Below are 27,715 nucleotides of genomic sequence, written 5' to 3'. Positions count from 1 at the left end.
ACCCCCAATGGGGTCTAAACCCAAATAAATAAAGCTTTATACAGGGTAAACTCATAAACTGTTCGCCCTCTATAACACTGACAGAGAGATATGCACAGTTGTTTGTTCCCCCAGGTATTAATACATACTCTGAGTTAATTAATAAGTAAAAGGTGATTTTATTAAATACAGAAAGTAGAATCTAAGTGGTTCCAAGTAGTAACAGATAGAATAAAGTCAGTCACCAAGCAAAATAAAATAAAATGCGCAAATCTATGTCTAATCAAACTGAATACAGATAAGATCCTCACCAGTTCCAGAATGCTCCCTTTTACAGACTAATCTCCTTTTAGCCTGGGTCCAGCAATTACTCACACCCCTTGCAGTCACTGTCCTTTGTTCCAATTTCTTTCAGGTATCCTAGGGGGGTGGAGAGCCTCCCTCTTTAGCCAGCTGAAGACAAAACAGAGGGGTCTCCCAGGAGTTTAAATAGACCTTCTCTTGTGGGTGGAGACCCCTCCTCACTCCTATGCAAAGTCCAGCTCAAAGATGGAGTTTAGACGTCACCTGGGTAATTCACATGTCCATGTATGACTCACAATTTGCACAGGCAGCATCCACTGTTTACATGCTACCTTGGACATCCTCAAGTAGACTTCTTATGTGGATTGGAGCATTCCAAGATCCACTGTCCTTTAAGTGTTTCTTGATTAGGTGCTTAATTTCAACATTCCTTTCTCCAGGAACTGACCAAATGCTCCACTAAGGTTATTTAGAAATCAAGCCAGTACACAGCCAACATTCATAACATTCAAAACTTTGAATACAAAAATGATACATGCATACAAATAGGATTAATACATTCAGTAGATCATAACCTTTGAGATATGTTACATGGCATATGTAGTATAAAACACATTCTAAGCATATTTCCATAAAGCCTTATGGAAATTACAGTCACAGATGTGGCACTAGAACTTTGAGTTTTCTTTTAAATTTGTGGTTAGGACAGTTTTGAAAAATGCATTCATCTTCACAAAGACTCAAAATATCTTTCGTCTTCATGGAACAGCGGACTCAAAAAATGTACGCCCCTCACAGATTGCCACAGGGTATCTATGGAATTTTAAAACATTATAAATGACCATTTAAAATCAAGTAAAACTACAAACTGGGGGAAACAATACGTTGATAATTTAGTGGGTTGGCTGGGGTGTTTAGATAGATAAGTAACTAGATATATACACACACACCCCTCACATGGGCATTGTGATACTTAATTAGCTAGTGTTTGTAAATTACTTTGAGATCTTCAGATGAAAGGCCCCATCAGTTCAAAGCCCACTAAAATCAATGGAAGTCTTCCCACTGACTTGAATGTTCTCTAGATTCGCCATTTAAGAAATCCAATGTAGAAAAAAAAATGGGGTTTGTTACATCTTGCTACACTAATGGTCCATCTAGTCCTATGTCCTGTCTCTGAGAGTGACCAGCACTGGATGCTTCAGAGGAAGGCGGAAGAAACCTTATGATGAACCATTAAGGAAAAACCTGTCCCATGAAGACAGCTTCTTCCTAACCCCAGACAGCTAGCGGTTTGTTTATGGCCTAAAGAATGAGGGCTCAAGTCTCTTATAATTTTTATCCCATCTAAATGTAACTTTGGATGTCCTTATTAATCATACAAATGTCTAATCTTTTCCTGAATCTGCTAACTAGTTGACCTCAATACTATTTAGTGGCAGTGAGTTCCACAGATCAATTAAGCATTTCTTTTTACATTTACAGACTTGATGCTGGTTAATTTCTCTGGGTCTCATCTTGCTCTTGTTTAGGAAGGATAACCGATGCACCCAATTTACTCTAATATCACAATAACAAAAAAATAACTTAGTACAGCAATTTTAAGACTTACATGTCTAACAACAAATGGTGGTCTGGTTTCAGCATCCAATTTGTACCGAAGAGATCCCAGGCTTAGCCTTGATTGCTGCTGTTGGTTTTCTTTGCAGAACTGACATAGGTGCTTTGTAGCATTTGGAGATGGAGAGCGGGATCTTAATAATCTTGTGAGACTCTTACAGATCTTATCTTTTTTCTTTGTTGTCTTACATCGTGCTGGTGAAATGCTCCTTCGCCTGGGTGATACAGAGGCAGATCTTTGTATCCTCATTGTGTTTCTGCCCTGCTAGATAAATTGTCTCAAAGTAATTATCCAAGCAGAAACATGTACAAGCTATTTGCAAACCTCTCTGTAAAAGACAGTCAGCTAAGCAGTGTTTAAAGTCAATGGGAGGCTCCTACACAACTAAGAGCAGAATACGGCTCTATGTGGCTACAAATTAAAACTGAGGAATCTGTGCCTCTGTGCTGAGAAGCGACAGAAAGTCAATAACAGAAAGAAGAGCGTCAGGCCTATCTTTTTTATCCATTTTACCTTTGTTTGACAACTTCTTATCCAGGGCTTGATCCTGTGAGATGCTGATTGCCCCCTTTGTGGTGCTAGTAGAGGTCTGTCTCATCTTATGCTGAGGTTACGTTCCACAGTCAGCGCATAAAGCGAAAATCACGTATAGTCAACATTACATTGAGTATAATGGGGGGCGCAATCGCCTGCACTACAGAAACAGTATTTTTTTCTTTGTTGTTGTTTTTTTCTTGTTTTTGCTGAATGCGTAAAGCTGAAATCGCGCATGTTAGACGAGTCTAAGATGCGACAGACCTATAGTACCAACATCTATTGAATTAAACTGGAGTTAAGAGAATCTCTAAAGAAGCATTCAGCAGCTCAAAGGATTGAGACCTAAAGTCAAAATCCTGAGTTCATTACTTCAGTGAGAGCTTGCTTGAGTAAGGACCTGAGCATTTGGCTCCGAAGCAGCAGTAATTCTGAAGGAGCCAAATTCTGTAACCTTTAATTGAAAAAAACTCCCTTGACCTCAGTGAGAACTTTGTTCCAGAAAGGACTGCAAAATTTGGACCATAAAGAATAATTATCTGGTAATGTACCTAACCTGCTGGTGCAGAGGAACAAATGACACTGGAGATTGTGTCTTGGCTAGTTGGTTATAGCTCAATCCAGAGAAAACTGAAGCTATGTTGGGGGGGTTGGGGGAACCAAGCAGAAGAAACAGCAACCAACAGCTTGCAAAAATGACACACTCACAGCCACAAGCAAACCATTCTCAGTAAAGGCCCATGGGTCAGGGAAATTCTTCCCACCAGAAATCACAATCAGCCCAAGTCTAGCCTCTTTTAGGAGACAATGCAAGCCCCATTCTTTTGTGTTGGCTTTTCCCAGAATAATCAGCAACATCCTCCTGACAACAACCACCAAATAACGACCCCTCTTGTCATAGCAGGTGAACTGAGGGAAGAGATTTTGCCTTTCAGTGCAGAATCAGTGTGATTCTTATTGCTGTATGAGGCACTTAAATGCAATAGTGACAGGTCAGATCAAACATTGATGTTTCTGTCCATGTGTGTGTGTCCTTTATTTAAAATACTTACATAAAACTGCTTTCTATATTGAAGTGGAAGCTCAGTGATAGTTGTTCTTGTAGAAAACTCTATTTTTGGTGCAATTCCCTTAAAAATAATAAAGAGGTGAAATCACTAAAAATAATGTCATAGTGCAGGTGTTACAATTTTACAGAGATGAGCAACCGCACCTCTAATTCAGTGACATTTCCTCAAGCTCCTTAATTGTTATTTCAGAATCAGAAGTGACTAGAGGAAGCCAAAACCAAAAAGGGGTAATAACAGATAGCAAAATGAGAATGAACTTGCAATGCAAAATGGCAACAAAAAGAAGCAAAGTGCTCTTGGGTTGCATATTCAGGTAACACAATATTGAGCAGGGGAGCAATGGACCCTCTTTATGGACCTAATCCTTGTAAAGTGGGGAAAGATGATGGTTGAGGCCAACAATGTAGAAAAATATGTAAGATACTAGCACAACCTCAGAGAAATATTCCATTCCTCAAAGAGTAAGAGCTGGGATGAAATGGGAGAATAATTCTTTTTATAGATTTGAGGGGGCAAACAGCTCTTTCCTGTTTGTGTAACAGCTGTATTTACTAAACACCAGTCTTCATAATGGGCCCTTCACGCTCCAAACGACATCCTCCAAACAGCTGTGAAAACTGAATCAATATTTCAGTTTTCCTGTCAAGGTAGGTGAAACGGTGACAAATATTGCAGAAAGACAATTATAATCTGTAATTAACAAACACAATCTGTTAACTTGCAATCAGCTTTGCAATTTGTATTTAATGTAGTTCCGATTTCTTTAACAGCAGTAACTATGAAGTCACCGTAACTGTATGAACATTAAAGGACCAAGTTATATCTGCCCCTACATTTGTGCACTGAGATGGCGAGAGACGGAGCAAGAAGCCATAAACTTCTGCAGTGTAAAGGGTAGTGCCAGCTAGCAGTGCCTGCGAGGCTCAGAGCCCTAGAGAAAGTGCATCTGCACAGGGAAAAGGCAGGTCAGGGTCCTATCCTGTACACAGGCAGCAACTGTAAGCAAGGGACCTCTGTGGGAAGCACTGGCTATACTTTTATGAGGACTTCTACACACTGTCACTTACATTGGTATAACTAATGTCACTCAGGGGTGTACATAAGCCACTCCCCTAAGTGACATATGTTACATCGACCTAACCGGTGTGGACAGCGCTACTGCTGCTGATAGGGGCTGAAGTAATTAAGTCGACAGGAGAGCTCTCTCCCATGGGCTTAGAGCATCTGCACTAGCAGCACTGCAGAACAGCTGTAAGCTCTGTAGTGTAGCCAGAGCCAAAATGTAAAGCAGCAAGTCCTGCTGCTCACCACACTTCTCCAAAAGTTTTCCCCCTCTCTCACATCACTCTACCTTCTAAGAGGCACAATTTAGCCCTAAAGGGAGACGTTCAATTTCCAATCTAGTCTGTTTCAAAATTGAGTTATGTTATGTCTTCCCAAATCCATTCAGACCATCATGACTTTTAGCTTAACTATAATGACTTCAGCTAGATCAGAACAATAAAATTAACAACCAAATGATCAAGTTAGCACAGTGAGAGGCTTCCTTGATTACAAGATACATTCAGGCACATTTTATTCTTAGGTTCAATCTCCAGTCAACGACACTTACTATTAATGGCCAACTGAAAACTGTTTTGAACTCCTTAAGGGTAACAAATTTGAAGGGGCAAGAACTTCTGGGACTGTGTTGCCAGCACTGCAGAAAAATCAAATTTATCTGCTTGAAGCTGCTATGGAACATTTGGGTCCCAGCCGCCTCACCAGGCTATAGAAATCAGCATTCCTATTGTTTCAGTGCTTTTATTCCACATAGTGGCTTAGTGACTAAAGAAGAATCAACCCATTATGACAATGTACAAACTGACAATCTGCTAGGCCACTTTACCCAGGTACTGAGTGAGGAGGGAAAGGAAAGCAATATGTCAGTTGTTGTCTCTAAAATTACATTTAAATACTATGAAATTTGCAACAAATGACAGAGTGCAGGAACATTTAACAAAGTTTTTAACCAGCAGGCCACCTGCTTTCAGGACATATTGACCTTGATGGAAATTCCGTTTTCATTGTTCAATTGCATTACAGTGAAAGAACATGGGTCTTCGTGTGAATTTAATTGAGGAACTAAACAAGTCCAGGCACATAGAGGCAGCAAAGCACATGCCCGGACTTGATGCAGAAACATGTGAATGACTCAGAGTAGAAGACCTTCCAGCCCCATCAGACTATTCTTTTCTGGCTTGACAGGGAACATTTACAGATTCACTCACAGTTACAAAAGGCAGCACCAATGGAGCACTTCACTTGTCCTACTCCATATGAGCCTGAGGTCAAGGTGTCTTTCCATTTATTTCAGTGGGCTTTGGATCAGGCCCTACGGCAGATCTAGATTTCTAGAAGTCCACTTGGACACTTCACATAATATTATTGAGTATTAGAATTTTCTTCTGAGTTTCTAAATGAATTGTTACATATTCTCAGTTCTGACTTATTGTCTCAGACTGGTGGAGGCAGCGGCATTTAAATTTATATTAAAAGAGGGATAAAATAAAACACATAACAGCAAGTGAGAGTCAGACAGTAAAAATAAGAAAATAAAAATGAGACACCTGGTCACAGCAGCATAAAACTGAACAAGCAGAATGCAGAGAAATGCAATAGACAACCACAGCAGCAACAATATTTAACTTTAATTTACTTAAGAGAAAGAGACAGTCCCACAACTGGATCAACCACTTTTTAGTTGAAAAGCCAGAGCTGAATTTTTAGGTATCAGTGGACAAGCGACTAGAATTTTTGCCCGACAGGAGGACACTGAAGATGTAATTAATTTCAAGACAATAAACTGGAATCCTACAAAACTAGTGTTTTACAGAGTCACTTTCCACAGTAGAACAGTATTTAAGGTTGAATGTTTGGACTTAAGTTTTGCACTTCCGGATTTGAGGGTTTAACTGTGCAACCTTAGTGCTGCACTAACACAGCTTTACTGCATTTAATCTCTAAATATTACAAATGCTTTATGTTGACTGTAAAACACTGCAAAACAGGTAGTTTTCTTTATTACACAGTCTCACAATCTAGGAGTATCAAACTGTAATGTGGTGGCAAGGTTCTTCTGTTGATCCACCCTGTTGGCAGATGATGGACCCCTCAGGGAGATGCTTCTTGATTCCTGCTAAGTCATTGTGGCAGATGTGGCTCATCAACTCTACCCTATATGTAAAGGAGGTGACAGAGGGTTTGTGCATAGGGAGCCTGGGCCTAGGACAGAGAGATCTCTGTAGGGAAACTCTAGGAACAGCTATGCTTAGGAAGATGCTTACATTTACTTGTTGATATTTCAGATGTCAGTAAAGCCACACCTCACAAAGGGGTGGACATGCAGAGTGGACATGATTCTGCTCCCATTTACAATGCTATAAATCAGTAGTAAATGTGGTGAACTCAATGGATTTACAGCAATGTAACAACAGCCTGACATAAAAATCCCAGTGTCCAAAGATTCTGTTCAGAGAAAGTCCAGGAAAGGACACATTCAGGGCCCAATCCTGCCAGCCTTACTTGTATTAGTGGCTGCAGTTATTTCAATGTAACTGCTCATATAAGTGAAGTATTCACATGAATCAACCTGCAGGTTGAGCCCTTAGGTAACATATAGTATCAATAGAAAATTCAAATGATGTACAAAAATACACTCAAATTATGAACTAAGACTCTCAGTCAGTCAGGATCATAATATGGGACTTAGCAATGTGACTGAAAATTTGGATGGCCCAGCGCATTTAACTTTTGCTTTGCTAGGACACAGAGGGTTTACTCATCCAGTTTTGTAAGTCACCAAACCATCCTGTCAAAAATATAAATGGGAGTGAGAGAAGACCACTGTGTTAGTAGTAAATCATCAGTATAATAGTGAAAATCTAGACTATTGCAGTAAATAAAGTCACAATTAAAGTATGAATGCAATGTACTCCGCAGAGAATTATGAACAGCACAAGACTGGACCTGGAAAATTAAGATAGATAAACTGAAAAAATGTATACGTTGTTAACAGAAACAATCAGACACAGCACATAAGAGTAGTTAGATAAACCTAGAACATCACATGGACTGGAATACTGAAAAAATTAAGGATGACAACAAAAGAGATGAATGTGGTATCAAGAATACAGTAATGTATTATAATAATTAATAGAATTAGTCTTAATAAGACAACATTAATCAAAACCTAGCTATTAGCTGCTATAATCTTAACAGTATTAGTGGAGCCCCATTTTAGATAATTAAATCTAATGCTGCCTTCTATTTTTTGCCCACATTGAAATCTCAGCATGAAGAAATGCAATGGGCTATTTTTACACATTCAATCCTTGCAGTCCAAATACTTCTTTATAAATGAAGTTCCAGCACTGGTCCTACAAGGCAGTTGGGAAGATTTGAAGGGGAGCCATACAACACCAGTACCAGTACTGAGACAATGATGACATCTAGAAAAAGAGAATCTGCTGCAATAGTGGGCATTGTTAATATTCTAAGTGATGAGTTAGATAAGTTACCAGGATTTTAGAGTGGATCATAGTTTGACCCTTTCTCCCTTGTGAAAAATATCAGAATGTGCATGGGCAGGTTGGTTAGTAGAAAATAAGTGAGCAGAATTAGCCTTGTTTTGCTGAATTGCATGATTGACGTAGATGTCACTTTTGTCTCTCTCAACAGACAATTAGAATGAGAGAAAGAACAGAAATAAGCGTGTACAGGAATTTTAACTCTCAATCAAGGCAATGGTAATTTATATTTTTTAATCTTAATTACAGGGAATATCAGGAAGCTGAGGTTAATAAAGCCATTCAAAGGCTTGTTACCTGAAACACTGACTGACTTAACATTGAGAAATTATTCTTCTCTCATTACTGTGGCAACCAATAAAATATTCAGATTTCCAACACCACATCAAAATACTCAACATGATCATCCCCAGATAATCTGCCCTTGACCTACCTAACACACTAGATAAAATGCTACACATGTGGCTGTTATTAATTATATTGTTTTATAATATTCCATCCTCATAAAAGAAAACTGGATTAAATGTACACCAGTAATGAAGGTGTTATAAGTTTATATGGGGCCATTAAAGTATCTCTGTATTAGGCAGAACTTGCCAATGGCGAGTAGACAAATGTTCCTGGTACGTGTGAAACTAAACCAGCAATTTATGCAGAATTTAAATTTTTATTTAAAACTAATTACATTCCTAGCCCTTACGGTATTGAAAATATTTTTCTAAATGTGAATCAATGCGGCTTTGAGACTCCAGCAGAGTATTGCTGCTTATAGCTTTCCCAAGCAGTAACGGAATGAAATGAACAAAACCTTGGTCAATTTCATTGCTTCTACTGCATAATCCAATCAGTCTCAGTGAAACTGATGAGAATTTTGTCAGTTTTATTCTTCTGTTTCTGCTTCAGAAAACTAAGAGCATCAGGAAAGACAGACACTGGACACATTTACAAGGACAGAAGACCCCCCCCAAAAAAAGACCATTTGGAGAAGAGTAGGGTAAACTAAGAAAGAGAGAGAGAGTGTGTGTGTGTGTGTGTTAGCATGTATGTATATGTGTGCATGTTTGTGTGTACATGTGTGTAAATGGCTAGGAAAGACTGTGCCCCCTAGCATAGTCAATGAACAGCGCCCTGGAAATTTACCCAGCACCCTGCCCTTTCACAGCAGCTGAGGATGGGAACTTTGAGGCCAGACCCCCTCACCCATCTTTTACATTGGCCTCTGGCTAGTCGGTTTACTCTTCAGTCAGGTAATGCCTGGTACATTTTTCAGGACGTACAGAGCCATACAAGGTACTTGAGCATGTCTCTCTGCTCAAGAGCAGTCCAAATTCATGTCTCAAACTGAGATCCTCACAAAGTAGCCCACCCTGTTACACTAGCCTGCTGGGCCAGACCTCTCCCACTTTCTTCTTTTCAGGTACCCATGTCAAACACCCATTCGGAGACAACTTACTGGGAAACTAGGAGACGTTTTCATTAGTAACTCTCTCTCCACACCAGGATACACAGGAGTCAGCTTGGGCTCTGGGAAGAGAAAATCTCGAGTATTCTCTTCATAAAAAGCAAGACTGTCACCCACTGAAAGAGTGAAAAAAGGAAAAACTGTTTCCAAGATGGTTAATATTTTTTTAAAAGTCACACGTTCTATAGCAAACCCTTGGCAGAGTGTGCAAGCTCCCCTTGGCTCACTAGGAGACCTGCCTCTCTTTCCACATTAGGAATAACTCAGTCAGAAGTGCATGAGAGCTTTGGGATAGGTGTGCACCAGCAGGAGTGTCACAGGGAATCACAAAGGGAGGTATCCCCTGTGGATCTGCTCTGAGATTGTATGAGGAGGTGCACAAGTCCTTTGGGCCTTGATGTAGGAAGCTTTCAGGACAGCGGCACTTTGCTTCTCTTTGGTATATTGCCCTGCTCCAAATGGTAAATGGGGGACCCTCAGTTTGAGCCCTGAGCAATTAGTGTAATGAAAACAACAGAAACACTGATAATCAGTGAATACTCTGTTCTGTTGTGTGCTCATTTTTAATTTGTGAGAAAGGCTCCAGTAAGGTCATACTTCTAGTCTTAGGGACTGAGAAAATAACTGCTTTTAAATCAAATGACTTGTTAGTCTCATTTCCATTGCTCTGACTACTCTGCTTCTGATTAATGTCTCTATTTTGAAAGTGAAATGAAGGAGGCAGAAGGGAGAGAGTCAATTTACTACTCCATCTGTAATGAAAGATTAGGCTTAGCACAGCAACACTGCAGCCTGATGCCATCTTTAACACTCAGTTTGTCACCAGTGCCCCAAACTATTTTGGGATCGGAATGACTGCATAACCTCAGAGGCAAACGATCCACATGTATAGTGGGGAATTTCCAAAGCAGTGAAACTTTGGAGAGCACACCAAATTCAAATCTGTCCTTCGCTTTTATTAGGGCCCAAGCTTAGGAGAGCTGAGCACCATCAATCTCACTGATGTGATTAGGAGAAGAAAGCATTCAAGATTCTGCCTTTACAGAGCATGGCTCTTCCAGAATATGCAGAGTATCTGTCTATCCATACAGGGCCAAATCCTGACCCCACTGATGTACACTGGGAGTTTTCTTAATACCCTCATGGCACTAGGATTTAGCTCATTAGCATTTAGAAAGAGCTTTACTTTTTGAAGCACTGGTCAAACTACTAATTAACCTAATTAATTGTCTATTTAAATAAAATCAAACAGGAATGTTTGCAATGGGCTTATGTCATAAACAGATAGCTAAGGGTTAATGTCTCTTTCACCTGAAAAAAAAAAAAAGTAACCTGAAGCACCTGACCGGAGAACCAATCAGAAAACGGGATTTTTTTCAACTCTGGGTGGAGGGTTTTTTGTGGGTGAGTCCTTTGTTCTTGGTTCTTCTGTCTGCCTGAATCTCTCTCAGCTATGAGGAGGATTTTTCTATGTCCTGCTTTCTAATCTTATGTTTCCAAGTTGTGAGTACAAAGTTGAGTTTTTGTTTTGTATTTACATGTCTATAGTTGCTGGAGTGCTTTAAATTGTATTCTTTTTGAATAAGGCTGTTTATTCATATTTCTGTTAAGCAATTGACTCTGTATTTGTCACCTTAATACAGAGAGACCATTTGTATGTATTTTTCTTTCTTTTTTATATAAAGCTTTCTTTGAAGACCTGTTGGAGTTTTTCTTTAGTGGAGGAACTTCAGGGAAATTGAGTCTGTACTCACCAGGGAATTGGTGGGAGGAAGAAGTCAGGGGGGAAATCTGGGTGTGTTAGATTTACTAGCCTGATTTTGCATTCCCTCTGGGTGAAGAGGGAAGTGCTTTTTGTTCCAGGACTGGAATTAGGGAGGGTGGACTCCCTCTGCTTAGATTCACGGAGGTTGCTTCTGTGTATCTCTCCAGGAGCACCTGGAGGGGGGGGAAGGGAAAAGGTTTATTTCCCTTTGTTGTGAGACTCAAGGGATTTGGGTCTTGGGGGTCCCCAGGGAAGGTTTTTGGGGGGACCAGAGTGCCCCAAAACACTCTAATTTTTTGGGTGGTGGCAGCAGTACCAGGTCCAAGCTGGTAACTAAGCTTGGAGGTTTTCATGCTAACCCCCATATTTTGGACGCTAAGGTCCAAATCTGGGATTAGGTTTTGACAGCTTATAAAAATCATATTTACACTCTTATGTTTGTTCAGTATAGCTATCATCATAAAGTGATTTGCAGTGCTGTTGTGGCCATTTTGGTCCCAGGATATGAGAAAGAGAAGGTGGGTGAGGCAATATCTTTTATTGGACCAACTTCTGTTGGTGGAAAGGACAAGCTTTCGAGCCATACCAAACTCCTGTAGTCTGGAGCAGGTAACCAGAGCATCTGAGTTTAACACAAGGTGGGACAGACTGTTAAGCGTAAGTGGGCAATAAAAGGTTAGATTGTTAAGAATAAGGGGTTCACACATGCTTTGGTCCCTTTATGCTTAACAATCTAATCCTTTATGGCCCACTTCATTTTAAGGGGTCTCCTATAGCATGTGTGTACCTCTCATGCTTAACAACCTGTCCCATCTTGTGTTTATCTCAGACACTAGGTTCTCTGCTTCAGATCTAAAGAAGAGTGATGTGTAGCTTGAAAGCTTGACCCTTTCACCAGCAGAAGTTGATCCAATAAAAGATATTACTTTATCACAAGTGATGACAGGAAAAATAATAGGGGTTACTTACCAAGGTAACTTTTGTTCTTTGAATGTACTCTCTCCATACAGCCACACTGCAGGAGTCACATACCCAGCCATCCAACCATGGAACCCTTTTGAGTACTGCTGAGTCCAGCATTCAGCTGACTTAGAGTATAAATATCCTCACCTTTCTAACCATCCTGTTTGTTGTTCTCTATTTCTAGAAGTCCATGACATTGAGTTCTGAAGCAGAGGGGAGGAGTAGGGTCAGGGGAGGAATAGCTCAGTGGTTTGAGTATTAGCCTACTAAACCCAGGGTCATAAGCTCAATCCTTGAGGGGGCCATTTGGGGATTTAGTTGGGGATTGGTCCTGCTTTGAGCAGGGGGTTGGACTAGATGATTTTCTGAGGCCCTTTCCAACCCTGATAAGCTATACATTTAGAGACAAAGACCACTTTGGTAAGCAACTCATTTTTCTCCTTCATCACATTGCTTCCCCAGGATAGGAGACTAACAAGGAGGTGGACTGTAACACACCATTTGCTAAACTGTGACTGAAGCACAGCCTTGCTGAAACCAGCATCTAAACTTGCTGCAGTGTCAAGCAAACACCAGTTCATGAACCCCAAGTAGCAGCCCTGCAAATTTCTGATAAGAACATGTTCTGAATACCTGCCAGAAAAGTTGCTACTCCCCTGCTTGAATGGGTTCTGTGACATTCAGATACAAGGACCCTGGCTCGCTCATAATGAGACTAAAGGCAAAGCCTTATCTACCTAGAATATATGTCTATACTGCAGTTAGACACCTGCGACTGGCCCTTGCCAGTTGATGTGGGCTCACCAGGCTCAGACTCAGGGGCTGTTGGACATTCAGACTTAGTCTAAGGCCCTCCCACCTCGCAGTGGCCCTAGAGTCTGAATCCCAGCCGGATCCCAAACATCTACATTGCAATTAAGCAGCCCCTTAGCCTGAGCTCTGCGAGCTCAAGTCAACGGGCATGGACCAGCCTCAGGTTTTTAATTGCAGTGGAGACATACCCTTAGACAACCTTTGAACTAAAAAACCCTAAACTTCAGACTTTTCTCCAAAAGCAATGTATGGCCTATTGGTTTTCATAGAAGGCTTTGGGCCAGATTTTCAAAGACCTTAACTCCTAAGTAGGCACATAAATGAAATAGTAACATTTTCAAAGTGTTCAACTTTTTGAATGACCACACTGGGAGGTACTGCATGCTGTGCAAGTTTTGAAAATCTGGCCTTTACTTCTGTCTTTTGAGCAGCTGCCAGTTCTCACCCTCTAGAGTGTGCAATCAGGTTTCTGATGGAAGGTGGTGAAGCTTTGGGAAAAACACAGAGAGATGTATTGCATCAAAAGAAAATCAACTATTTTTGTTCAAAATTTAGGGTGACGGCTACGCTGTAGTTTGTCCTTATGAAAGATGCTGCATATTGTAGCGATGGCATATTAGAGCCTGCAGCTCTGACGCTAGCACAACTAAGAGTCAAAAAGATAGAAAACTACAGTAAAAGGTAATAAAGAGAGCCAGATTCTTAATCCTTCTCAGCTTGATCCTTTATAGCTGGGTCATTTTTAAGGGCTCTCTAGAACTCCCTCTTGGGCCATGTTTACACTAGAAAATAGAAACATGGCAGCAACCAGTTTCACTGCACTGGTGCTGACACTGGTACAAGACAAACTGGAGTCCGTGCTGGTTTCACTATCAAGCATTACATTTGGATTTTTTAAAAGTTGAGCAAAATCCCTTCATCCACTTTTTGAGTGAAAAAAGAGTGAAAAAAATACAAACTTCCCATTGTAAAAAAAAAAACAAAAAACTAACTACATATTTTTGCAGGGCTACAACAAAAAACGGAGCTCTACATTATTATTCGTGTTATATTTACAGATCATGGATGAACCATAATGGTAACAGAGATGAGAAAATCTGGAAAAAGAAATTAAAGTAATTTGAATACTCCTAACAAAGCAACCGGTAATATAAAAATGCATTAAATATATTATATTAGTGGTAGAGCACTATCTATTTTTCAGTAATGAAAACTGCCAATGATTTTACCACACATACAATTGTTCCATATTTGATTACCTTAAAGAGTAGGATTATTCTGCCACCCTGTGTCCACTTGATTTTTCTAACTCATAAAAACCACAAAAAAAAGTTGTTATAGAGCCAATGCTAATATCTGCTAAATGGAACTCTAAATTATTATTCGTGTTATATTTAAATATCATTGGTGAACAATAATAGTGAAAGAGATGAGAAAGAAATTAGATCAATGACAGGGGAAAGAAATTAGATTAATTTGAATAATTCTAACAAAACAACAAGTCAGTCACTAGTCAGAAAATGTAACTTATTTTCGCTGGTAGATGATCAAAGTGTATGCAGAGTTGGGGTTGGGGACAGCAGATAGTTGAAGCCCCCTAGAAGAGAAGATGGGAAAGAGGAAGAAAGTGGGGAGGCAAGACTCAAAGTTAACACCCACTGGGGTGCTCCTTTCAATGTCTAATAAACTGCTATTTTGTAAAATATTTACTAGCCCAATACCTGAAGATATTAGTTGAATTAATCCAAACGTTGTTACATTGCCTAGAAAAAGACAAAAAAAATGTCAAGGTGGCTGAGAAATTATAATATATTCAAAATACTCCTGTAGCATAACAATAAAAAATAAGGATGGATAGAAAGATAGATTTGGAGCAACTACACTGTCTTCAGTTATACATGCATTCAGAATGTTCTTTAAATTATACTTACTTTCAAGCATCTCTGTTACAGCAGCTGGGTCTACAGCACTTTCAAATACCTACAGGAAAGTAATACCAAGTATATTCGTCCTTTATATTACAAAAAGCATTTTTATAATCTAGCAGTTACATGAACATTTTTATATATTCAACAAATATTTCCCTACACCATGCTGTGTTGTCATTAAGCAAAACAAACAAACCTGGGAAATACTATATATTTTACTGCGTGCTACATGTTTATTAATGTCAGCTGTAAAATACTGTAACAATTTGTTTAAAAAGTTACATAGAATCTTGAAAATCTTAGTTGTTTAAACCTGAAATTTCACACACTGCAGCCTCTGAGTCAGACTTAGAAGTGAGTCTAAAGAGTTTTTCAGGAAATCTCCTACTGTTGCACTAATATTAGTATAGTTCTACTAGTAGAAGCAATGGTGGAAGAGCTAGTGTAGAGGGGACACAGGTTTTTTTTGTTTTTTTTTTGAGAATACAGGGTTCTCAATCAAACCATGGGCCTCAACCCACAGTGCTGGCTGCCATCAGTGCCCTGGCTGCCATCACCCTGAAGCACAGGACAAGCCCTATATACACAAGAGAGGAGTTCAGGCGTCTAAGGCAGTGGTTTCTAAACTTGTTTCACTGCTTGTGCAGGGAAAGCCCCTGGTGGGCCAAGCCAGTTTGTGTACCTGCTGCGTCCATGGGTTCAGCCAACTGCGGCTCCCAGTGGCCGCGGTTTGCTGCTCCAGGCCAATAGGAGCTGCTGGAAGCGGCATGGGCTGAGGGACATACTGGCCACTGCTTCCAGCAGCTCCCATTGGCCTGGAGCCACGATTGGCCGGACCTGCGGACGCGGCAGGTACACAAACCAGTCCAGCCCGCCAGGGGCTTTCCCTACACAAGCAATGGAACAAGTTTGGGAACCACTGGTCTAAGGTGACAATCCTATTTGTTATTATGTAATTTGCAAAGACTGTACATAAAATCAGAACATTTTATGAATATGAAATAAAAATAAATATATTTTACTTTCCTTAATTTCATCCCATTACTCCTAGCCACAATTTGCTCGTCCACCCTAAAAGAGATTCCTCTGCCTTGGGGTGAAAACATGACCTCTTTGAAGTCAATGTGACTTTTGCCATTGACTATAATAGGGCCAGGATTTAACCCTTAGTATTTTAACTCTTTCAAGCAGCTGTGGTCAGCTATATCTCCACTGAATAATGTTTTAACCCAGCCCTTAAGCATTTTTGTTGCTTTACACAGAACCATAGAAATGTAGGGCTGGAAGGGACCTCAAGAGATTATTTAGCCCATCCCTCTGTGCTGAGATAGGATTAAGGATTTTTTTTGTTTTCCATCCAATTTGTCAACATCTTTCAACCTCTGATAATACTGAAGCTTTCAGGACAGTACTTCAGTGATAGGCTTTTTGGAGGAAGGAAGCTCAAAGAGTGCATCTTTGCTAGGAAAAAAGGTATGGTCTTATGTTATGTAAGCTAACACCTGGTAACAAAAATGAGGTACTATCTTAGTGAAAACATGGCAGTTCGTAGTTTTCATACACGTTAGCAGGTCAAAGTAAAGACTATGTGGGAGCCTAGGATTTATCTTGACCTGCTAACACTTGTTAAAACTATAACTCCCTTGTCTTCACAGGATTTTACTTCATGTTAGTTATTGAGGATTAGCTAACATAAGGTAAGAACACACCTTTTTTCCTAGTGAAGACAAGGCTAATTTCACTCTCAAGTCATCTTCAACTGTCACTGCAGGCCTAGGAAGTGAAAGGCATTTAAACATATTCCTTAGAAAGTGGAATCTTATGAGAGATGTGGTAAAATTTATTTGTGAAAACAGTCACACAGAAAGCTGCATGCAAAAAGCAGGGATTCTCCTAACAGAGCAGAGCAAGAACCATTAGGGAAAGAATAAGGGTAACAGATGTGCTCTGTACTCTTAAAAAATTTCTACATGTGTATTAAAACGATGTTACCAGTAGCGGCTTCAACATAGTTTTCTTGTCACTATGGGCAATGCCAAACTGTGCTAAAATCATTTTTAAAAACCATTATCAAGCATAAATCATCATTCATCAACATGATAGCCAATGAGCAGAGAGAGTATTTTTTTTTAAATCTTCTGTAAACATTTTAGAGTTAGCCAAACCATTTACTCCCAAGGAAATTCAGGCTGAAGGCTTGTGTTCTTGGTTATTTCAGATTTTCAAATGGTATGTAAAATGTTGGTTAAAATGTTCATCTGTCATTTATTTGAGTCATTATATTTAATTCTATGCCTGCCAGTATCATGAAAATCAGATGATAGTCATCCCATAGTGGAGATGTTATTTTGTTTCCACAGAAATGGGATCACAACCAAATAAATACCAAGCAAGAGAACTAACACACTAATGTCCTTTCTGGGATTATAAAGGATTGTTTGCCTGGGAGCACACTCCAGTTTAACCAGTGAGCCACAACCTTGCCATGAATAAAAATTCAGATAGCAAAATGTTAAATTTTAGAACCTGTTCCCAGTTACAGTCCCTCAAAGATATAAAAGATTTGATTCTTTGCTACCTTGCATGGGAACCAAGTGTAAAATGATACTAAATCAAAATCTTCTACTAACTGTACACTGGTGGTAGCATTTTACACCCATTTTGCACAGGTGTAAATTACTATCAATAGTGGGAGGCAGTAGAGAATCAATCCCAAAGCATGTAATAAGTAAGAATCACCTTTTCAAACCACATCTTCTCATGAAACAAGAGAGGGAAAATTGGAGGAAGGCATTCTGTCTCCTTGTATTGGCCCATGATGCAGACACTGAGGTAAATGTCATGCTTCTCTGGCAGGAATACACCAGGGCAAGTGACCTTATGAAAGAGAGAAAACAATCATGGTGATGAGAATTCTTTTACAACAGCCCTCCCCACTTTGTCCCATCAATGTGCCTCATGCACAGTTTGCAGGGACTACCATTATGGTCAAGTAGGTAGTACAATATCTGTGCTCTGGACTTCTCTGTTGACAAGGGTGACAGTTAGGGTCCAGTTCTATCTTCAGTTAGATCAGAGGTGGGCAAATTATGGCCCATGGGCCACATCCGGCCTGTGGGACCCTCCTGCCCAGCCCCTGAGCTCCTATTCCAGAGGCTAGCCCCTGGCCCCTACCCTGCTGTTCCCCCTCCTTCGCAGCCTCAGCTCACTGCATCGCCGGCACAATGCTCTGGGCGGCAGGGCTGCGAGCTCCTGGGGCAGAGCAGCTGCAGAGCCGTGGCCTAACCCGGTGCTCTGTGCTGTGCAGTGGCGTGGCTGGCTCCAGCTCAGTGGCACAGCTGCCTGTCCTGGTGCTCTGGGCAGTGCAGCTGTAGCGCTGCCAGCCACCGGTACTCCAGGCAGCACAGTAAGGGGCAGAGAGCATGGGGGGTTGGATAGAGGGCAGGGAAGCTCGTGGGGGTGATCGGGGGTAAGACTGTGGATAGGGATCGAGGCGGTCAGAGGACAGAGAACAGGGGGGTTGAATGGGGGCAAAGGTCCTGGGGGGGCAGTTAGGAATGAGAGGAGGGGTTGGATGGGGCAGCGGGGGGCAGTCAGAGGACTGGGAGCAGGGGTGGGGTAGATGGGGTAGAGGTTGTGGGGGTGCCATCAGGGAATGGAGGAGGGGTGGATGGGCCAGGAGTCCCAGGGGGGCCATCAGGGGGCAAGAATCAGGGGTGGTCAGACAGGGGACGGGCCACACCTGGCTGTTTGGGAAGGTACAGCCTCCCCTAACCGGCCCTCCATACAATTTCAGAAACCTGATGTGGCCCTCAGGCCAAAAAGTTTGCCCACCTGTGAGTTACACCAATGGAATTTGCAGCTGTGTAACTAAGGGCAGAATTGAGTTTTTGGAATGAAATTTTCAAAAGTGGCTAAAAGTGTACATTTACACTGCAGAAAAACACCTGTGGCTGGCCTGTGTGAGCTGGCCCAAAATGTTTTCTTTAGTTTTGCTCCTTTTATTTAAAAAAGTGTTAGTGTGTTGTGCATTTGCTGGTTTTATGCTTCCTATATTTGGGACTTTCTTTTTTCAATAACTGTATTCATGGTGATGAAATGTCATGGATTTTAACATTTTTCTGAACAGAAACTAAAATATTTTAATCTGATGCCAGAAGAGGAAATTCAAAGGCTAAGAGATGAGAGAAATGTTTAAAAATAACTATTTGCACATCTGATGAAAAGCACTATACAAAAGATAGATTATTATTATCTGCTCTTGCTAGACTCTGAATTGACACAATAATCCCTAAAAAGACTATTAAACAATTAATATTGCACAGTGTTGTAGAGTCCTGACATTTACCTAACCTTTACCATTAAGCCCCTTTCCCCTTGATTTAAATCACACCCTTCTGTGTACTTCCCATTGTTTCCACAGTATAGGCAGCGTACATCGTATATGAAATCAGGGCTGCCATCCATCACGTCCTAGGGCTGAAGGGCGAAGGCCGTGTAATTGCAATTAGGTCATTTCGTTCTGTTTCACGGAGTGTTTATTATTTATTTACAAGGTACCGCATAGAATCCTTTAAACACGCAGTTTCCTTTAAGTGCCCCTGAGAAGGGAGAAGACAGCGCTAACGCCGCTGTGACACACGAAGCACTCCACGCACAGCTCTGGGGACAGGGGCAGCGACATGGTAGCTGTTCAGGGCAGCGGAGTGGCGATGCAGGTCAGGGTTCTGTGCTGTCGCGTGTACTTACCTGGGAAGGTTGTATGTGCTGCTCCCGCCCCTTGGAGCCCTGTCCCCTTTCTGCCCTGCCCCTCCCTCGCTCGCTGCCCTGGCTAGTTCTGGCCCTGCACCCGCCTCACCGCGTGGATCTGCAGCTCCACCACCACCTTCAGCGGCATCCTGGGGCGGGGGGGTTCTCCCCACGTCCGCTCTCAGGCCGGCCGCTGTCCCGATCACCCCGCGGCCGCTGCTGTCCGGAAGGGGAAGCGTCCCGTTGCCGTGGAGACTCAAACGTTCCAACTTTTGTCTTCGGAACGCGGAGGCAGCCGGCGCGCGCCCCCTGGAGCCCGGGGAAGCGAGGCGCACGTCAGGCTGTAGCTAAGACTCCCTGCGAACCGCGAGAAGGGGCGGGTTGGGGGAATGCTCCCCAAGCGACGCTTGAGGGCGGAATGCAGGCGTGCCATGGAGCCTGGCCAGAGCTATGCACGTAACGACTGTGTGCAATCTGGGCTGGGCTATGTGTATAATACATGTCTATAAGATTTGCAACACATGCCTATCTTGTGCGAGTTCTGTAGATGTGGCACGTGTGATGTGTGTGACATGCATGCATAAACACAAGGCTGTGTGCATATAGTCATAGAAATGTAAGGCTGGAACGGACCTCATAAACCCATAGGATTCCACAACCTCCTTTGGTAACCTGTTCCAGCCCTTAACTATCATTATAGTTAACTATCATTACAGTTTGACATTGTAATTCGAATATGTATAGTTGTGTGAGTACATGATGCAATGGGTTTTATGTACAAGGTTGTGTGTATAAAGTAATGTGTCTATGCAATGTTTGGTGTAGGACTGTGCATATTAACATCTATGTAGAATCATGTGACAGTTTCTCTTATAAAAAGCCCAAATTTTACATATCTCCTACCCCCAACTTTCTGGAAATAGTCTCCCTTCCACTTGACCTTTTACTTGTGCAGCCTCCAGCTAAAGCAGATTATTTTCTGTAAAGGGTAAAGCTAGTCAAACAGGTAATTTGTAACATATTGGACTTTGGAAAAACACAAGTTTTTAATCTTTTTAAAAGTCTAAACTTTTGTCCACATACATTACAAAACTAGTTTGGTCTAAAAAGAAGTTACCAAATTGGACAACGGACCGTTGGTGATCCAAGCTGTAATCACTAATGGTCTGGGCAGAACTGGTTGGTCACATGGGGATGTTTTTTCTCCTAAACCCCAATCCTGCAAGCATGTACAGATGTGCAGTTTTGCTCAGATTAGTAGACATCACTGGTACTATGCATACAAGTAAAGTTACACATGTGCCTGTTTGTGCAACCCACATACCTCCTGTGGTGCTCTGCTCCATCTAGTGGCACTGAGATGACTTAGAGAAAGATTGAGTCTCTTCTATGGCCTTAGCTAAGAGGCAGATGGCTTTTAATTCATGTGGTAGAGACTCATGCATTTAGTTCCAGAGGTCCTAGATTCGATCCTGCCCACCAGTGTTACATTTACATGATTGGAGACTTTGTTTCCAACTTCTAAATCTCATTAAAATACAATATTGACTAATATCACTTTCCAACTTGGAAATCCAAATCAGAATTTATTTAAATCAGATTTCTTTGACAAAATGCCTTTTGGAGGAAAAACCCTATCTAAAAAGATAGTTTTAATTAAGGTACATTATAGCTCAAAGATATCTCATCATAGAATAGAGATTATAAATTCTACTTCTATAGTATGAGACAATATATTCATGTAATGTTTAAGAAAGGTTTTGTAAATGAGTTCCAGTAGTTCATGGATTAGTGACCCAATCTTTTGGGATTCCAGGGGCTTCTGTATAGATTATTCAGGTTAATCTTTCTATCTACCCAATGGGACTCAGTGTTCAGTCTAGAACAGAGGTCAGCAACCTCTGGCACATGGCTCACCAGGGTAAGCACCCTGGCGGGCCGGGACAGTTTGTTTACCTGCCACGTCGGCAGGTTCAGCCGATCATGGCTCCCACTGGCCACAGTTCACCGCTCCAGGCCAATGGGAGTGGCAGGAAGCCACAGCCAGCACATCCCTCAGGGTGGGAGGTACCACTCCATTACCCTCACTTGGTCACTTCCTACCAGAGTCTGCACTGGGTCTCCCATGAGATGTCAGGTTCTCTGTGGTCAACAGGGCCAGTCTCCTCCAATTGCTCCTCCAGTTGCCGGGGTGCAGGTGGGCCGAGGGTGGCTCTGATTCCTGGCACAGTCAGGGTCTGTGGCTGGCCCACTACAGACACTTCCCAGACAAGTCCTTTCCCTGCAGCCTCCAGCCCAGAATGAGCTGGATTCCCTCCCTTTATACTGCTTGAGCATTTGGAGCATGCCCAGTCTCGCCAGGGAGGCGGGATTTCCACTGTCAATAACATGGTCTTAACCCTGTTTCTGCTAGTGCAGGGTAAGCAGACTCCATCACAGTACCCAAGATGAGAAGAAATTTAGAAGAGAGTCCCAAGCTAATAACATACAGTTGCAGTGCTCATTTGATGAACCTCCTAGCCAAAGACTTCAGTGTTCCAGAAATAAAGGCGAATGTTGTTGAAATTGCAAAATACTTCCATAACAACCACTTTGCAGCAGCTGCTCTAAAAAAGTGGGAGGAACCAAGCTAATTCTCCCACAAGACATGCAATGGAACTCAGTAGTGGACTGTTTTGAGCACTATATCAAGAACTGGCCTAATCAGATGACAGTTTGTGAACAAAATCTTGAAAAAATAGATGGCACTGTCACAGCCAAAGTTCTCAACATTGGCCTTAAGAGAAATGTTGAACACATGCTGAGTACTCTGAAGCCTATTTCTGTAGCTTTGAACAAAATGCAGGGAAATAGCTGTTTTATTGCTGACTGTTGAAATTTGGAAGGAGCTGAGTAAGATCTTAAAAAGAGAACTATGCAATGACAGAGTTAAATTACAAGCATTAAAAAAACAAATGGGACAAGCACAATCTCCAGCTCATTTTCTTGCAAATATTCTCAATACTCAGTACCAGAGTCAAACCTTAACTGTTGAAGAAGAGGAGTTGGCTATGACATGCAGATCCAGCAATCATCCCTCCATAATGCCAACTATAATAAACTTCAGACCTAAGGGTGAACTATTCAAGAAATATATGTTTGCTGATGATGTTTTAAAGAAAGTCACACTATGAGCTGGTGGAAGTTACTTAAGCACTTGGATTCAGAGACTGTTGAAGTGATAATCTCACTTATAACAGTAGTAGCTTCTTCTGCTGGTGTAGAAAGAATATTTTCTTCCTTTGGACTAATTCATTCCAAACTGAGAAATCATTTGGGACCTGAAAAAACAGGAAAGCCGGTTTTTCTTTTCCAGATTATTAACAAACAGGAAAATGAAGGTGAAGATGACTGAGTTCGCTGCAGAAGCCATTATTTTAAGTTTCTCATGTTGACCTGGCTGACATAGTCGATTTAATTTTTTTTAAATATTTAATTTAACTATTTTAGTTAAAAACAATTTTAAAAGACTGGAAAGTTTAACTAAATTCAAAAATTCATGTGCTTGTTTTGTTAAAGTATTATATAGTTGCTCTTGAAGAAAAAAAAATCCAGAAACATAACGTTGTTGTTTTAGTTAAATAAAACAATTTAAATATCTGTCTGGTGATGTTCTCCTCCTAATACAGCATGGCAAGAAAATCCTCCAAATATTAATGATTAACCTGTTGAATTGGAGATAGTTCACCTCCCAATTACTTCATAAATATCTGCTTCAATTACCTTTGGTAAATGAAATAAACAAACAATAATTCATTTTCTGATATAGCTGTAATACTAATCTGAAAAGTTTTCAAAATAAATCACTTAAAAAATTTATAGTGTGTACCTTCTAAAAATTAAATCTACATCTCTGTCTCTGAGTTGTGAAGAATAGGTATGTATTAAGGTTATACCAACCAACTAGAATGCACTTTTATGTAGAAATCCATGGTTAAATTGAGTCTTTCTGACTAGTGATTAAATCATGATTTAAATCAATTTGATATAAATCAAATCCACCCTGACTTGTATGCTCTGAAATTTTACATTGTTTAGTTTTTGAGTGCAGTTATGTAACAAATAAAATCTATATTTATAAATTGCAGTTTCACAACAAAGAGATTGCACTACAGTACTTGTATGAGGTGAATTGAAAAATACTATTTATTTGGTTTATTTTTACAGTGCAAATTTTTGTAATAAAAAATAATATACAGTTTGATTTCAATTACAACACAGAATACAGTATCTATGAAAATGTGGAAAAACATAAAAAATATTTAATAGATTTCAATTTGTATTCTATTGTTTAACAGTGTAATTAAAACTGTGATTAATCATGATAATTTTTTTAATCACAGTTAATTTTTTGAGTTAATTTTGTGAGTTAACTGCAATTAATCAACAGCCCTAGAGAAAATATATTATTTTGCCCATGTTAAAACATTTTTTCAACTGTTTCATTGAGAAGCCCTAGCATGTTTGGTACAGGGACTTGAAATTTGGCAAAGGGGTTGTTGCTCCTGTCTCAGGGATATGCCTTTTTGCCACCCTCATGATAATCTGCCAAAATTCAGCCAAATTACAAGCTTTCTCAGTTTACATATGCTCAGTACAGTCTTGTTAGAATTTTTCAGCTAAATTCTCTGAAGATTCCATCTGTGCTGAGCATGCTCCAGCCTTGGGCTATAGGATATTAGCAGGACTCTCCTGGCAATTGCTCTTTTTCTCAGCTGGGGGCTGCTGTGGGGCCAGATACAGGAACTGAGAGCAGGAAAAGTCTCTTCTGTGTTCTCAAGGTTCCCTCTACTTGTAGCACTTAGGATAAGAAGAACTCAGCCTGACTGGAATGCAGAAAGGGGTGGAGAAGGAGAAGAAGAGACAATTTGTGCTGGGGAAGAATAGGCGCACAGTGCAGATAGAGATAGATTGTGGGGATAGAGCCAAAGAAAAGTGTGTGGGAATAGGGACAAAGAGTGGAAGCCGAGATAGGCTGCACAGAGGGATAGATGTGGAGGGGGCAGACGTAGGTTGGAGGGATAGGAACAGTGAGGACAGAAAGCCTACGAGAGAGGGTAGGGCAGTGGTCCCCAACGTGGTGCCTGAGAGCGCTTTATGTGCACCCACCTAGTGCACTCGTCTGACAGGGACAGAGAACTCAGGGTGCGGGCGCAGTGTTCTCTGTTCCCAACAGGTATGGGACCCACCTATTGCCCAGCAGGGGAGAGAAGCCGTGGCCCTGCACCTGCCAGGGACAGAGAACTCTGGGGCTGCAGGTGCTGGTGTTCTCTGTCCCCGGCAGGTATGGGGCCTGCCTAGTCCCCAGCAGGGGAGAGAAGCTGGGGCCCCACGCCTGCTGGGGACAGAGTACTCCAGGGCTGCAGGCGCCATCTTCTCTCTGAATTCATATATTATGTAATATTAAATATGATTTTTTTGTATTATTTAATGTACAAATACAAAATAAGCCTTGAAAAATTGCGGTGCCTGCCACACTCTTCTGAAAACATGAATGTGCTATTGGCCACAAAAAGGTTGGGGACCACTGGGATAGGGCTAGAGACAAGTTATGGGGGGATGGGGCAGAGGGGGCAGCAGAGACAAGATACAGTGGCAGAAGTTGTGAGGGTGGATAGTGCCCAATGTGGGGAGGAGATACAGACTGTAGCATCATAGAAGCACAAATAGGCAGTAGGGGTGGATACAGGGCTGACTTCAGCTTTTCTGCCACCCCAAGTGGCAAAAAAAAAAAAAAAGACGAGTGGCAGCACTTCGGTGGCAGCTCAACCGTGTTGCTTCTTCTGCGGCAGTTCGGCGGCGAGTCCTCCCTCTCTTCCTCTTTGGCAGCAATTCAGCAGCAGCTCAGAGGGGAAGAGAGAGAATGAGGAATCCGCTGCAGAATTTCCACTGAAGACCCGGACGTGCCGCCCCTTTAAATTGGCCGCCCCAAGCATCTGCTTGCTACGCTAGTGCCTGGAGCTGGCCCTAGGTGGATAGAAGCAGAGAGGGGAAAAGAAACAGGCTGCATGGGTACATGCTAGGGCAAGGGTAAGCAACCTATGGCATGGGTGCCGAAGGCGGCATGCAAGCTGATTTTCAGTGGCACTCCCACTGCCTGGGTCCTGGCCACCGGTCTGGGGGGCTCTGCATTTTCATTTAATTTTAAATGAAGCTTCTTAAACATTTTGAAACCTTATTTACTTTACAATAGTTATTTACTAAAAAATAGTTTAGTTATATATTATAGACTTATAGAAAAGACCTTCTAAAAACATTTAAATGTATTACTGGCATGCAAGACCTTAAATTAAAGTGAATAAATGAAGACTTGGCACACCACTTCTGAAAGGTTGCCGACTCCTGAGCTATGCTACAGTTTGAACCTGTTGCCTCTTGTCCTGCCCTCTGTGGCAAGAGGGAATAACTTTTCTCCATCTTTTTTATGACAGCCTTTCAAGTATTTGAGGACTGTTCTCATGTCCCCTCTTAATCTCCCTTTTTTTGCAAACTAAACATATCCAGTGCCTTCAGCCTTTGCTCATAAGGCTTGCATTCCATCCTTTTTATCATCTTTGTTGCTCACCTCTGAATCCTTTCGTTTTTCCACATCCATTCTATACATTCAAGTATCAGAGGGGTAGCCATGTTAGTCTAGATCTGTAAAAGCAGCCCGACGAAGTGGATATTCACCCCCGAAAGCTCATGCTCCAATACGTCTGTTAGTCTATAAGATGCCACAGGATTCTTTGCTGCTATTCTATACATTGGTGACCAAAATTGGACACAGTACTTCAGCCGAAGCCTAACCTAAACTAGCACCAAGTAGAGCTGTACTATCACCTTCTGCGATATACAAATAAACTATGTTAAAATAAAATTAAGAGTGCAGTTAACTTCAAAAGTTAAAAAATGATAGAATTCAGGCTGCCTGTGCAACTTTAGTTTGGACCCCTTTGTATATGCATTAAGATAGTCTTTAATTACATGATCATTTTATTTTTTTCCACAGAATCCCTCCCCATTCAGTGCACAGGGTGGATAATTAAAGAGAGGGGAATGAGATATTTTCAAAGTGCTGAGAACAGTGATTTTACCTAAAAAATTACCAAAAAATGATAGTCTAGAACAAGAAACTGTAGACCAGAATTTAATGATTCTGGCCTACAATTCAGGGATGTGACTGCCACTGTTTTAGAGAGACAAGGTGGGCAAGGTTCTATCCGTTATTGAACCAACTTCTGTGGTGAAAGAGATAAGCTCTTCACGGTATAAGCTTTAAAGCTTCTCTCTCTGACCAACAGAAGTTGGTCCAATACAAGATATTACCTCCCCCTACTTGTCTCTCTAATATCCTGGGACCAACATGACTACAACTCCTCTGCATACATTATCTTAATTCTGGCATTTCCTAACTTTTGACTTTACAGCTATAACTTTATTTTAACGCAGGATTATTTTGGCACATCTATCTGTCAGATTAAAATGCTCAAATCGGTATGTTCTGCTATGACAAAGGTGTTAATAAAAATAATGTAATTAATTATGGATTACAATAACCTTGCAAATAGTTACCTGTTTATATGCACTGGATACACTAGTGGAGATAGCTGCAAACTATCCCAAGTTTAATTTGTGGACTGTGATTATTAGAAGCCCATTCTAAAGCTGTATTTGGCTGCTGTGAGGTACACACATCCCTGCTGGCTGGGCAGACAATCGGAAGAAGGAGATCAGATCGTTCATGGGACTTTTGCTATGAATTCTAACGACATCAAGAGCAGTCACATAACATTTATCTTAGTGGGGTTTCCCTTGGCCAATTTCCTCCTTTTTTCAAAGGCTTCTGACCCAGATGTACGCGGGGCTTGCTCAGCCTCGCACAGAGGCGGCATCGCACCACTCTACTCCGTTTCCCACCGAGGCTTAAAAAACAAACGTG

At 41.2% G+C, this 27,715-nt stretch overlaps 1 protein-coding gene across 4 annotated transcripts in view; it reads right to left on the bottom strand.

Moving 5' to 3' along the window:
- Window positions 1–19,950, bottom strand: part of SPATA6L (spermatogenesis associated 6 like) — a 39,564-nt gene extending 19,614 nt beyond the window's left edge. For 2 of the 4 annotated variants that reach the window (XM_050944294.1, XM_050944297.1), the window contains exons 1-7: window positions 19,865–19,950; window positions 17,746–17,883; window positions 15,010–15,058; window positions 14,800–14,841; window positions 9,529–9,653; window positions 3,490–3,567; window positions 1,895–2,167 (exon numbers count right to left, since the gene is read on the bottom strand). In XM_050944294.1, coding sequence (XP_050800251.1) covers window positions 1,895–2,167; window positions 3,490–3,567; window positions 9,529–9,653; window positions 14,800–14,841; window positions 15,010–15,058; window positions 17,746–17,883; window positions 19,865–19,903 — 744 coding nt within the window. In that variant the 5' untranslated portion in view covers window positions 19,904–19,950. The remainder of the gene's footprint in view (window positions 1–1,894; window positions 2,168–3,489; window positions 3,568–9,528; window positions 9,654–14,799; window positions 14,842–15,009; window positions 15,059–17,745; window positions 17,884–19,864) is intronic. The other 2 variants (XM_050944295.1, XM_050944296.1) reach the window with 2 other exon arrangements.
- Window positions 19,951–27,715: the final 7,765 nt, after the last annotated feature.

Source organism: Gopherus flavomarginatus, chromosome 3 (genome assembly GCF_025201925.1).
Source record: "Gopherus flavomarginatus isolate rGopFla2 chromosome 3, rGopFla2.mat.asm, whole genome shotgun sequence".
Taxonomy (NCBI): domain Eukaryota; kingdom Metazoa; phylum Chordata; order Testudines; family Testudinidae; genus Gopherus; species Gopherus flavomarginatus.
The sequence above is the reverse complement of the archived record's forward strand: the minus strand, read 5'-3'. Positions and strand labels throughout refer to the sequence as shown.